At 32.8% G+C, this 13564-nt stretch overlaps 1 protein-coding gene across 1 annotated transcript in view; it reads right to left on the bottom strand.

Annotated features, from left to right (window-relative positions):
- Positions 1–13564, bottom strand: part of LOC108737796 (guanine nucleotide exchange factor for Rab-3A) — a 48646-nt gene that overhangs the window by 26897 nt on the left and 8185 nt on the right. Inside the window, exon 2 of the mRNA XM_018470897.2 lies at positions 1055–1521. Coding sequence (XP_018326399.1) covers positions 1055–1465 — 411 coding nt within the window. The 5' untranslated portion in view covers positions 1466–1521. The remainder of the gene's footprint in view (positions 1–1054; positions 1522–13564) is intronic.

The following is a 13564-nucleotide window of genomic DNA, read 5'->3' on the forward strand; positions in this document are numbered from 1 at the left end:
CTTAAACAATACCTGACCGGATTACATCATTGTAATGAGGAGAATCTTAAAATTTAATCCGCCAATATTGCCTACACTACCCGCATGTCTAAAAAATTATTTTAAATAATACAGTAAAAGTTCTTTATTCACGGTTTTCTTATTCGCGTTTTCATTATTAGCGGGTAAAAAAAAAATACAACCCAGTTCCCGTATTCGCAGCTAAAATTTCAATATTCGCGGATGCAATCGGTAAAAATTGACCGCAATAGACCGCTCGAGCCTAGTGTGAATTTTTCCGAAAACATGAATTTCTATTCTAAACATTTTGATTTAACGCTGCGAGATAAATAAGTGATTTTTTGTATACTAACAGACAAAGGTTCACACTAGCTCGGTACGTTTTCGGTTTTCATTAATATTGTCATTAAAAGCTTTTACAAGTGCTTAAAGTTGATGCTTCTTGTAGGACATGTATTTTCAATAGAAATTAAAAAAAATTAAAAATGACCTTCGACAGGCGTTAGAACAAAGCTTTATCTATCTTACTACAAAATTTCAGACCTCTGTTCCAAACATTAAACTCATGATATCTAGAACCGATAAGCATGTTTTTAGTCTATGGCGCATGTACTACTGAATCCCCTTAGTGTATCGGCATCTTTTGAGAGTATGTACTGTTGGTACGTGCCTAGGCAGCTTTTATAAAAGATGTAACCGAGTAGACTAATTGAAAATTCAAAACAAGAAAAAATCATTAAATTTTTTAAACCCTTGTCTAAAGCTGATTATAACGATTAATTTTAATTGCGAATTTCTCAATAAATTGATTTTATTCTGATACATATTGGTTTTATTTTGGAACCTTAGAACGTATCCCCTATGATTCCATAGTAATTATCATTCCATATCCACGGTTTCTGTATTCGCGGCATATTAATGGAGCGTACACCCCGCGAATAAAAAGCTTTTACTGTACAAAAAAATATGAAAAGGGTTTGAGCAAAGTATTTTTCTTAAGCAACAGTGTATCAATGACAAATAGTGTCTTAAGTACATTGAATCGATGACATACCTGTCCATTTAAACAAGGGTATTGATCTTCATATGTAGAGAGCTCGTCTACGCACTTGTCTAATCCTAAGTCACTGTACACGGAACTATCCGAACTGTTTCTTTGCATCGATCCTGAACAGGTAACTTTGTCGGTAATTGTTGCAATGTCAGAAAACGATCCGAAATCAGTGTAGTCATGGTTTTGATACAGTTTCTTTGTAACGTGTTCTTTTATCGAACACTCTCCTTCGTCTATCTCGTCACAGTCTTCGTCGTCCGTGGTATAAGATTCGTCACCTGTAGTACCGGTCGACCCGGCCCTTTTGTGTTTATTAGTCAGGTACGACAATCCAGCTGTCTTTGGGGTCATTAGAAGGCCTTTTCCTATCGAAGGTGGCTTTGCGATCTCACACTCGCTCTCCTGCTGCATACTTATGCAGAAAAGCGATCGTTAAATATTGTTACTACTGATTCCCATTGCTCATTCTGAAATGAAGAATTAAAATAATTAATATGTGCATTAAGTAGATTCAGCAATTGATTTATCTAATAAAAACATACTGGCATAAAGTGATACTTAAAACGCAGGAGGAGATAAAAAGGTCAGCATTTGGTAGAAATGATGTTGAAATACAAGTTGGGTTAAAGTTTATCGTGCATCTAGATGATATTGCCTTCATTTACGTTCTTAATTCTTTGTTTCCGGTTAAAAAAGCAGCACATTAATGGATACTATCAGACAACCAAATGAATACACCAGTATCATGACTACGGTGGAAGGTTTTGATCGATATCATTTGTTTGTTACCTGTCATTTACTTTAGTATGAAAACCTTTCCTTCACTGAATACACAGACATTTGCTGACAACGGCTCAATTCCTGATTTTAATAATTGAAAATGACATCGAATAAAATATTAATTCGAGATTGTTTACTGTACAGTATTCAGAGATTAAAAATGTTGGAATAGTACAGTAGTAATTCAAGAAATATTCTTCTGGAGATCTCAGTTGGATCAATAACGAGGATAATAATAATAACGAGGATATTCAACAAGTTGTGGAGGCAAATTTCAGGACGACGTGAAGCTTGCAGAAAGACTCAATGTGAGTGATGAAACCGGGGTTGTCCATAATGAGTTTTTAAGAACGGATGAAACTATCATGCTGACAAGTACTGTGAACAGCAGCTTTCTTTGATTAATCGAAAGAAAGTGATATTCCTGCAGGACTACATCAGGCCACATACCACAATTGTAGTCCGGAAAAAAAAATTTGAATTTATTATCACCTTTTTTTGCCTTTAACAACTGTATGAGGAATAGGCAATTTCTTCAAAATTCGAGTTGATGTAATATATGCAATCTTTTATTTTTTTGATTCAAAATCCAAGTTCTGCAATAATGGCACGCAAAAATATTGGTGTCACGTTGGCAAAATGTTGAGCGTGACGGTAATTTCTTCTATGAATAATATAGTGTGTAATTGTTTCCTAATAAATATTAATATTTTACCATCAAAAACCGTAATCGAAATAAAGAATTGGACCAAAAAGTTCCAAAAAACCACTGAAACGAAGGCAGAAGACCCAAATCATACTATCACTAAATTAAAAACCGGAAGCCGAGTTTACATAGATTCCTCGCATTGCATATTATACTCAAAATGCTTATTTACTACAACGTGAGAAAAATGATTCGATAAAGTTCCGTTAGCCTTGAAGGCCTAACAGTCCGGTTTTTAAATTGCAACGTACATTCATAAATTGCAATGAGACTTGAATTTATTGTATCTTTATGTGTAATTTACCACTTCCACCGCTTGCTCTTGATCACTGTCTCGCGGAACAATGGAATTCCTGACGCTAAATAAGCATGGCTGTGTGTTGTGTGAACGCTTCGTTTAAGTAGGTATGTACCTACAATATACATTTGCGTATATGAATAGTACCTACAAACATAAATGCACAATATCGTAGTTGGGATAAAGTTCGTGATGTAAAAATTCTAAGCACACAGGTGTGCCAACTGGTAAAAAGAAAGCAATGGTTTTGTTATCGTTGTTTTGTTGCCTTACTAGCGTATTGTAGGCGTCTGAGTAAATGAGTGATTTTGTAACAAGTCTTTAAACTATTATCTTTGTTTTGGTAATAGGTTTTTTGCAAGAAACAAAGAAAACACAAGAACTGCTACAATTTTATTTACCGATTTTAAATTCGACCTGTGTAAGTAATTTTAATTAGCGGTCGCCTATAAAATACGTAAATAAGGGGTCAGAGGGGTATTGCTTAGCGCGAAGAAGAGATATGACAAGGGGAAGGGAAGTCTAAGGAAATGTGGCGTTCGCAGTTCATCAATTTTTATTTTAACGTTTTTCTTAACATACTAGTTCTTATATATATTTCAATACGATAAGTTATTTATTCTCATTGCTATTATTAATCACAAGAAATCGATTATAGGAGGTGAGGATGAACTAGCGTTTTATAACGTAATATTTGTTAGGGTGGTCGCTAAAAGTGTAATTAAAGGAGACGGAGGTAAAGTTCTAAGTGATGTATTTTATGGACGACCTCTGTCGGTGGTTGACTTTTCGTGAATAATAAGTCATTTTTCTGAAACAGACAATACTGTCCCTCATCATCATCATCATAAGGTCATCAGTCCTAAGATTGGTTGGACACGTACCTCCACTCTTTCGTATCCTGAGCTAAACTTCGCATTTCCCTAAAACTAGAACAACCCACATCCTTAACTATTTGCGAACAGTAATCTAATCTAGGTCTACCTCTATCCCTCCTATCTCCTGTTTCTACCTCTAATATGTCTCTGACTAGACCTTCATGCCTCAGAAGGTGTCCTACCAACCTATCCCGTCTATTTTTTATTGACTTCCATAGAGTCCTCTGTTCTCCTATCCTTTCCAATACCTCTTCATTTCTAACCTTTTCTACCCACGATATCCTCATCATCCGCCTATAACACCACATTTCGAACGCTTCTAACCTTTTCTTTTCCGCCGCTCCCACTGTCCATGTTTCGCACCCGTAGAACGTCGTGCTCCAAACATACATCTTTAACAACCTTTTTCGAATTTCTAAATTAACGGTTCGCGAGCATAGAAGTGACTTCTTTTTATTAAAGGCGACACGACCCTGCGCTATCCTCTGCTTTATATCCCTACTACTCCTTCCATCCTCACTTATCTGACTTCCTAGGTATCTAAAATCAGCCACTTCTTCTAATTTTTCGTCTCCTATCTTTATATTCGCTCTTTCCCTACTTTTTCTTCCCTTGCATATCAGTATTTTAGTTTTACTTTTATTTATTTTCATACAGTACTGATCTGTCAGTACCGCTTCCATTTTATTTAAAACTATCTCTAGGTCCTCCTTGCTAGATGCTAATACTGCTATATCATTTGCAAATCTAAGTATACTGTCCCTACAAAGTAGATATTTGAGATTATTGTAGAAATTAATAGATGGGGTGCACCTGAGTACTGTTTCAATGGGAGCCTTTTCGATTTCCTGGTGTTTTTCCGCCAGGGAGTGTCAAAATTGACCAATATTGAAAACTTATTATTCCTCAATTTTAAACACGAGAAACTCGATTTTGACTGATTCGAGCATGCTAAATTTGAATATTACATTCGTTTTAATATAATTTCAGTACTCTTTAGTACAAAGTTTTTCAGGACCATTAGTCGCTTTATTTCAAGTGCAATTGGAGTCATTGTTTCATATTTTTGTGAAACATGCTAGAATATACATATATGAATCGCTCTCTTATTCATCAAAATCAGTCAAGAATTAGTCATAATAGCTAAATCAATATTAGTTAACTGGTGGAAAAACTCATAGAATCGAAAGACAAATATTGAAGCTATTAATTTCTGCAATAATGCCAGATGGTTCAACTCGAAAAGCCTTGTGTTTTAGAGTTATTCTTATTTACTTCCAAAAAAAAAGCAAATTATAAAGTAATTTTCCCATGGAAATTGTACAAAGATACAGTAAGAAGATGTAAATTAAGGCATTTATCGATTGTAGTTTTTCCTGAACAATAACTGGAATTTCATAGGTTTATAGACGATAATAACTTTTAGAATTACAATAATATAATTGCCTTGCTACAATAGGATCATTTTCATTAGGAAAACTTTGTTGAAATTTATTACATTAGTGGGAAAGTTTAAATAATTAGTTACGAAACCACTAAAAGACAATGGGGAATTAAATTTGTTTTAAGTTTTTTTTCTATTGTTGGATATATAACAGTTTTTTTTGTTGCTTGAGAAGCGAAAGACAACGGAAAACATATATGATGATGGGTAGATTATTATTATTAATCAAGTCACGTAATAAGGATTAAAGGTCTATAACAATGACACACAATTGTAACAATCAGGTCGTAGTAAGCGAAGAGTGTGACGAGAAATTAGGAATTACGTTATTTGTTAGATTACTGTTCTTAAATGACTAAGGAAGTGGGACGTGTTAGTTTTAGGGAAATGCGAAGACTGCGAACTGATGACTATTTTGATGATTTATCTGTTATTAATATATTGATGAATCGTTCTAATCTCAAAAAGTTTTTTCATAAAAAAAACGTATGTAAATGCAAACATTTTAACAGACTAGAGATGGGCCAGGTATCTGGTATGGATTCGGAACCCGGTGTATCCGGCATTCTTTTTAGGATCCGATTGGGGCAATACCGGATGATTCTACTAGAGAAAAAAGAAAAAACAGGTACCAGCAATAAATAATAATTCGATGTATAATAAAAAACCAATCTAGTCAAAATTAGTAGTTAAGATTAAATTGGAATAGATCATTTACTTTAATTTGTATTATTTATTAATTACTATACTAAATTATTTGTTATTCAAATTTACTTCTTGTGTTAAAAATTTTTGTGCTCGCGAACGATTAATTTAGAAACTCGAAGATTGTTAAAAGCGTATGAAAAGGTTTGAAGCGCTCGAAATGTGTTATTACAGGCGAATAACAGGATATCATGGATAGAGAAGTTTAGAAATAAGGAGATATTTAAAAGAATAGGAGAACAGAAGGCACTTTGGAAATCAATAAGAAATAGGCGAAATAGGTTGGTAGGATATCTTCTCAGTCATGAAGGGCTAGTTAAACACATATTAGAAGTAGAAACATGAGTTAAAAAGAGTAGAAGTAGACCTAGACTAGATTACTGTTCAGAAATAGTTAAGGATGTGGGATGTTCTAGTTTTAGGAAAATGCAAAGATTAGCTCAGGATAGAAAAGAGTGAAGGTGCGTGTCTAACCAGTCTTAGGACTGACGACCTCATTATGAGGAAATATAGTCTCGTTTTAACTCGACTCTCTCGTTGAAAATCCGCCAAGTAAGAATTTCATTGGTTTAGTGTTTAAACGACTTTTTGGACAGGATTTAGTGTGGTTTGGGACGTTGTCAAGGGTGATATTTAATGTAATTCTCGCCAGAACGACAACATGAACAATTAATCGTAGTGGTTTTTGCTGCTTTGCTATTGAAAAGTGAAAAAGTACTTTTAACAAAACACTTTTACATTCATTGTGTTTTAGTGTATATGTTAGGCCCGAAGACCAAAAACGCTCAGTGGTCGGAAAAAACGGTTACCTTCGAACGCACAGAACGCGTTTTGGCTGTTTTAAACTCTCGCAACGCGTTCTGGTAACTGTTAAACAGCCGGAACGCGTTTTGTCAATTGTTGAACGCTCACAGCGCGTTCTTAATGTTCGACTAGTATTATTTGCCGCTTTCTACCTGCGTACAATGAGATTTATATTGTACTTATAAAACAAATGAATTTCAATTCATTTTTCAGTTTTTAGGAAACAGTTCAATTATTGACAACTATAATTGGATACCAAAGATGGGTTCGGTTTTTCTCGCCGAATCATTTCAACAAAATTAAATTCCTCTAAAATCTTTGGTATCTAATCTAATCTAACGCGATGTGGCCGTTTTTTCCGGCCACTGAGCGTTTTCGGTCTTCGGGCCTAACATATATATATATTAATGTTAGATTGTCTTTTAGTATGTTTGTTTGTAGTTTTTTGTCTTCTTTTTTAAATTTTTTCTTATAAACGTACAAAGTTGTTTTGTTGCAAATATACAAATCAGTATATTGCATTCTTTAATAATTTGCCACACTCTTACCGAAATGTTAACACTTTTTCTCAAAACTTGTACCAAGCGTAATAGCACCTAAAAACTTAAAATTGCATTTATTGGATTGTTAGTGTTATGTGTGTTATGGCTAAAGGCATTTGTACGTATTTTATTATACCGTGTCTTACTTTTTCAAAAAATTATGTCATTGGATATGCACCGAATAGTGTTTTGTTGGGTACTGGTTGGTTTTTCTTTTCTCTGGTAGAATTACCCGACACTAGCTGACTAACGGGAGCCATTATCCGTATCTTTTTTTATAAACTGGGCGATGCTACTGGCATTAAGCTTAATAAGTATCACATATTATAGAAATATTAAATATATGAATGAGTTGCTACTGATTAAGTGGTTCATTATAATATTGATGCTATTTTGGTAGTACCGATTGAATTTAGCATACGAAAATTTAATTTTTAAAAATATTAATATTTTTTCTTATTCATATTCTATTTGCATTTTATATTGCTAAATTGTGTTATATTTGAAGTTGTCGTAGGTTCTATTTAGTTTTTATGAAACTTCCTTTATAAATATATATGTAGGTACCATTTTTCAAGTCACAAAATGTAACGTAAAATGTATAAATGATGCTGTTTGTGTACTGTAAGTACATATGTGCTATGGTGCAATATAATAGACCCATCCTTACTTAATTGAAAAATGAGATAAACAGTATAGGATTCTGTATTCTATGTTTAGAAACAATGAAGATAGGAATTTCCTGTTTAACCGGATAGTGAAATGACCCTGAAGATTATGTTACTAAGAAAAATTATATCCAACATCCATTCTAACAGACAAAGCGTGAATGAAGAATGATAACATCTAATCTTATAATGCGACTTCCGTGGATCTTTTAAGCACATTTTTGGTATTTCATTGCTTTACGTACAGAATTTGAACTGCTAGGAACAAATATTTTTTGCATAATTATCATTTGAAACTGATACTTGAATATTTAAAAAAATACAGTACATTCAATATTAAAAACCAATTGCTCTCCGGTTTTTCTGTTCATTACTTACAAAATGAAAGTATATAAATGCAATTTTTATTGCGCATGTCTTTTAGATACTAGGTGGGACTTTCATATTTTACTTATTTATTAAATTAATTGAGTTATATTAACACATTCACTAATGGTGATGTTTCTATTAACGAAATGATTTATTAATATGTTTTTATTTTGTTCTCATATGGAAATAAATTAGGTCCTCACAAATTCGTAAAATGTTGTATTTCCTGGACTGAGTGGAGAATTACAGTTACAAATGCTTTTTTTTTATTTTCATGCTTTTTGCTCCATATTGTTTTGCCCAATAATATATACGCGAATAGAAAGAATATACACTAGGCGTGAGCAAGATAGAAAAAGTTTGAACATAGTTTGAACAAGATAAAATATGATTGAATTTGGAATTTTGTCGCGCTGCAGGAGCATATCTCTAACTATTTGAAATGAGTTGTATATAGTGAAGCGCTGGGTACTCAGTTTGGATTCAGTACCCGTCGATTCTCACGCTTTTGTTAGAATCCGGCCGAATACTGGATAATAATGTGATAATAATAATAATAATAAACTTTCCTAGTGAAAGTTGGTAATTAAGATTGTATTGGCTTAGGTCGTTTGTCCTAATTTGTATTATTTATTGATTACTATGCTAAATTAATGTTATTTCGGTATAGTTTTTGTGTTTACTTTTTTTGTTTTTACTTTACAGACTTTTAGTGTTTATAATCATTAAATTTTCTGTTTCTTCCCCTAGTTCTACGAAAAAAGAATCAAGAGCAGGAGGGTAGAAAGTAGGATATCTTCTCAGTCATGAAGGGCTAGTTAAACACATATTAGAAGTAGAAACATGAGTTAAAAAGAGTAGAAGTAGACCTAGACTAGATTACTGTTCAGAAATAGTTAAGGATGTGGGATGTTCTAGTTTTAGGAAAATGCAAAGATTAGCTCAGGATAGAAAAGAGTGAAGGTGCGTGTCTAACCAGTCTTAGGACTGACGACCTCATTATGAGGAAATATAGTCTCGTTTTAACTCGACTCTCTCGTTGAAAATCCGCCAAGTAAGAATTTCATTGGTTTAGTGTTTAAACGACTTTTTGGACAGGATTTAGTGTGGTTTGGGACGTTGTCAAGGGTGATATTTAATGTAATTCTCGCCAGAACGACAACATGAACAATTAATCGTAGTGGTTTTTGCTGCTTTGCTATTGAAAAGTGAAAAAGTACTTTTAACAAAACACTTTNAAACTACGCGGCGACATTAAAGGACATTGTTATATAAAGTCTCCTAACAAGAGGCGAAATGTTAGTGTCGGTTCTATAATTAAATAACTAACCTCATTGGCCTCAACTCTTTTTTCAAATATAAAAATTAAAGTCTCGTTTCAATGGTTTCAACTTAACCGTCTCGTTGAAAATCCATCAACCAAGAATTAAAATTTCATTGGTTTAATATTTAAACGACTTTTTGAACGGAACTTAATGTGGTTTGGGACGTTTGTGAGGATATGGTCTTTAATGTAAAGCATGAACCATTAACCCTAGCAGTTTTTCCTAGTACCCGGTTATCTGGTACCCGGTAAAATCAGTATACGGTACGATACTGTACAGTGTGATAAAACGTTGATATGTACGAGCATTATTGCATTACTGACAAAATTCTCACGGTAGTTTTGTCTGAAATGGCATAAATAATCAGAATGCCAAGTGTTCTGATGAAATCTTACTACGCAAGTACTCTAAACAGTAGTTACAGTAGAGTTATTAATTTTTATGATCAAAAGTGTTCGTTATGGACCTGAACCCACATCACTCCGTTCATTATGTTACGGTGAAGTTAATAAAAAGTTGATGTAGATGTTAAAATGTGTTATTTCCTCTATTCAATTGTCCCATTTAAGAACCTTATTAAATAGGTACACTTCACATTTATATTTTCTGTCTGTATTTCGCAAAGAAGTTAATGTGTTAAAAGTCATAAAAACGTGACAATAAATTGTTTATCTTATGGTGCGTTAGCTACTTATTCAATTAAAGGCACACCTGAATAAATTAAGTGAATAATATGCATGAATGTCGTATTAGTCAAATAGTAGGTCAGTTCGGGTTCAGAAATAAGCGATTATGGCAAAATAGGTAGGTAACCTGGTTTCAGAGGCAAAAGTATTTAATTCTAATAGACAATTAAGGTATAGGAATTAAAAACAATGACGTTTTTCTTCCTTTCGGTCATGAAATCCGGTTTGTAATTAGTAAAGTAATAATTAAACAAAGTATTGACTAAAATGCAACATTAAGTATGTAAAAAGTATGTGCAATCAATACAAAACACTTCGAAGTCTAATAGGTAGGAGTTTAACGCAATGTAAGAACTTGTGGATAATGCAAATATAGTCGGTTTGTTGTGATAACACTGTCACTTTTTTTGGAAATTTTTAATCGAAGAAACGTGTTCAGATTTGACAAGAAATAAGTTATTCCTACTTCAATTTTATATACCTTATGTATAACGCCCCATATTAAGTATTTGTTATTTTTTTATACTTTTAATTGACAAGTTCCTATTTCCGATAATTTTCATCTGAAATTATATATTTACTATCCACACAACAATCTAGAAAGCAAAATCACACAAATTACAGTTTAATTTCATTCTAACAGTATTAATATAAAAGTTAAAACTTTTCCAAAAGAAAACTGAAAATTCATGATTTTTTATCCCCTTTTTGTGGAGTAAAGTATGTATAGGTGCACGTGTGCCTATTGTTATATTGCGATTTGGAGATGATTTCCAAATACAATATAATATGTTACTATCGCTTATATAAATTAATATTTTCCATCCAAACAATTTAATCATCGTTTAAAGTGTTTACGAATAATAATATGAATATGAAAGTGCCATTCTAACATTATATAAGTACTTATAAAATAATTCGAAGTGGTCGTTTACCGCGCCATTTGTGGTATTTTTTAAAACACGCTGTTAAGACAGCAGGTAAAAATTGGTCTGTGTTCTGTCGGAGCTGCCTGCGACGAGCTGATGAGATCCACAAAGATCGAAATCGCGATCCGCGTTTGGCAGTTTCGACAGAATACAGACCACATCGAATTATTTTATTTGATTATGGTAACGTGCCTATCACGTTGAGGTTAGCTACGCCGGGATTCGTTCAGCAAGTAGATATCCCCACAAGTGAACCTTGTTGGAGCATACGTAATCCTAAAATGTAGCATCTTACTACAGATGGCGTTTACCGCGCGCCATTTGTGGTATTTTCTTATATACTTTTAGCGAAAAACATCAGCTGTCATCTATAAACACCCAGTATAATGATTTAATGAAATCCTCGTTTTTCCCTTAAATGAATTTTTAGTTTAAAAGAGGTTTAACAATAGGTCTAATAGCTGCACAGTACAATTACGTACTAGTATTCCTCAACGTTCANCTTATATAAATTAATATTTTCCATCCAAACAATTTAATCATCGTTTAAAGTGTTTACGAATAACAATATGAATATGAAAGTGCCATTCTAACATTATATACTTATAAAATAATTCGAAGTGGTCGTTTACCGCGCCATTTGTGGTATTTTCTTATATACTTTTAGCGAAAAACATCAGCTGTCATCTATAAACACCCAGTATAATGATTTAATGAAATCCTCGGTATATTATTTTTCCCTTAAATGAATTTTTACTTTAAAAAGAGGTTTAATAATAGGTCTAATAGCTGCACAGTACAATTACGTACTAGTATTCCTCAACGTTCAAGGCTGATACTTTCTAAACATCTGCTAAAGCTCTTTGTATGTATATTTTGATTATATTTTGATTTGCCTTTTTGACTGCTTACATTAGGAATATAAATTAACAGCATTCAGTGTTTCCCACGATTTCTGATGTCAAATATCGATTATGTTCAAAAAGGAAATAATGTTAAAGTAATGAGTTTTGAGAAACGTTGAATATTAAAGTTATGACCTTTTGTTAATCGTATCGAGGTTTTCATTCAATCCCGAATATGTACTTGTTTACGAGAATTTTGTACTTATTGAATCGATTGAATAATAAAGTAAAGTTTACTACTGCAGCACAGTAATTTTCTAAGAAGTAAGTTAATTCACAATTTTTTATATAGGAGTAACTGCTGTACATATTAAAAAATCAGGTTAAAGGTTATCAGAAAACTATCCCATGTTTTTATATGTATGTTCAAGAAGAAATATTTTGTAAACAATTGTTTTTTCAATTGATCACACTCTTTTTCCTAAGTAATTTGTTTTTCGTTTTGATTATAGCAAGTCGTAAGAGATACGTTGTATACATTTATTACACATACAATTAGTAAACAATACAAACAGATAAAGAATAACAAAAACAAACAAATGTATACATAGTCACAACAAAGGATTTAGAGAATCTGATCAAATTACTTCGCAAATACATTGTATATTAGCTTACGTATTTTTGCAAAACGTAAATTTTACTAACTGTACTTGTTTTTCTTAATTAGGATTTATTTGATATCTAATCTTCATAAGTCATTAGTAATTAGTGTGTCTATACGGTGTGACGCCGCAATAAAAACAAACGTCTGTACTGTTCTGTGGCTAAATTTTATCTGGTCGGGGTAAGTTGTTTCAAACAAATTCGATTAACATTATTTGCGCTTCTTAAGTTACTATTGAATTGCGGAAGTTTATATCAAAACTGTCTTGCTTGTATACGTATTATTTATTCCTAAGAAATTTTTAAAATTTTATGAAAAAATTCGCAAATATTAAAAAGCTATATTTGGAAATTATCGAATTTCCCAAACATGACGTTTTTCTTCAATTACATAGATAAACGAATTTATCTGTATCATAAATATTTCAAACAAGGCGATTGCACCGCATAGTGTAGACGTTTCTAGAGAATCGACTGAAAATATTTAAAAATTTTATAAACTATTCCTCTCAACTAAACGTGTAGTACGTGTCGGCGTGTTAAAACTGCCCTAATGCAGACGCCTACTTTTAAAGCCGTATGTTACCAGCCCTTCCAGCCGCAACTGGTTCCGCCAAATCGCCCCTGCGAAAACGCACAATGTAGACAAGCACTTATGTTGCCTCACATTCGTAATAAATTTTGTGACCTTTACTTTTATGTCAGTATATCTTTATCTAAATGACTTCTGTTCAAATTCGTAGAAATTATTACCAACTAATGATAAGTATTTTACGATTATCTGCAATTTTCAAGCCATTGTATACCATTCAACTAGTAGCAGCAGATAATAACAAGCGCTATTTTGAACAACTTTCTACAATAGATC

This window comes from Agrilus planipennis, unplaced genomic scaffold (assembly GCF_000699045.2).
Source record: "Agrilus planipennis isolate EAB-ADULT unplaced genomic scaffold, Apla_2.0 scaffold183, whole genome shotgun sequence".
NCBI classification, from domain to species: Eukaryota; Metazoa; Arthropoda; class Insecta; order Coleoptera; family Buprestidae; genus Agrilus; species Agrilus planipennis.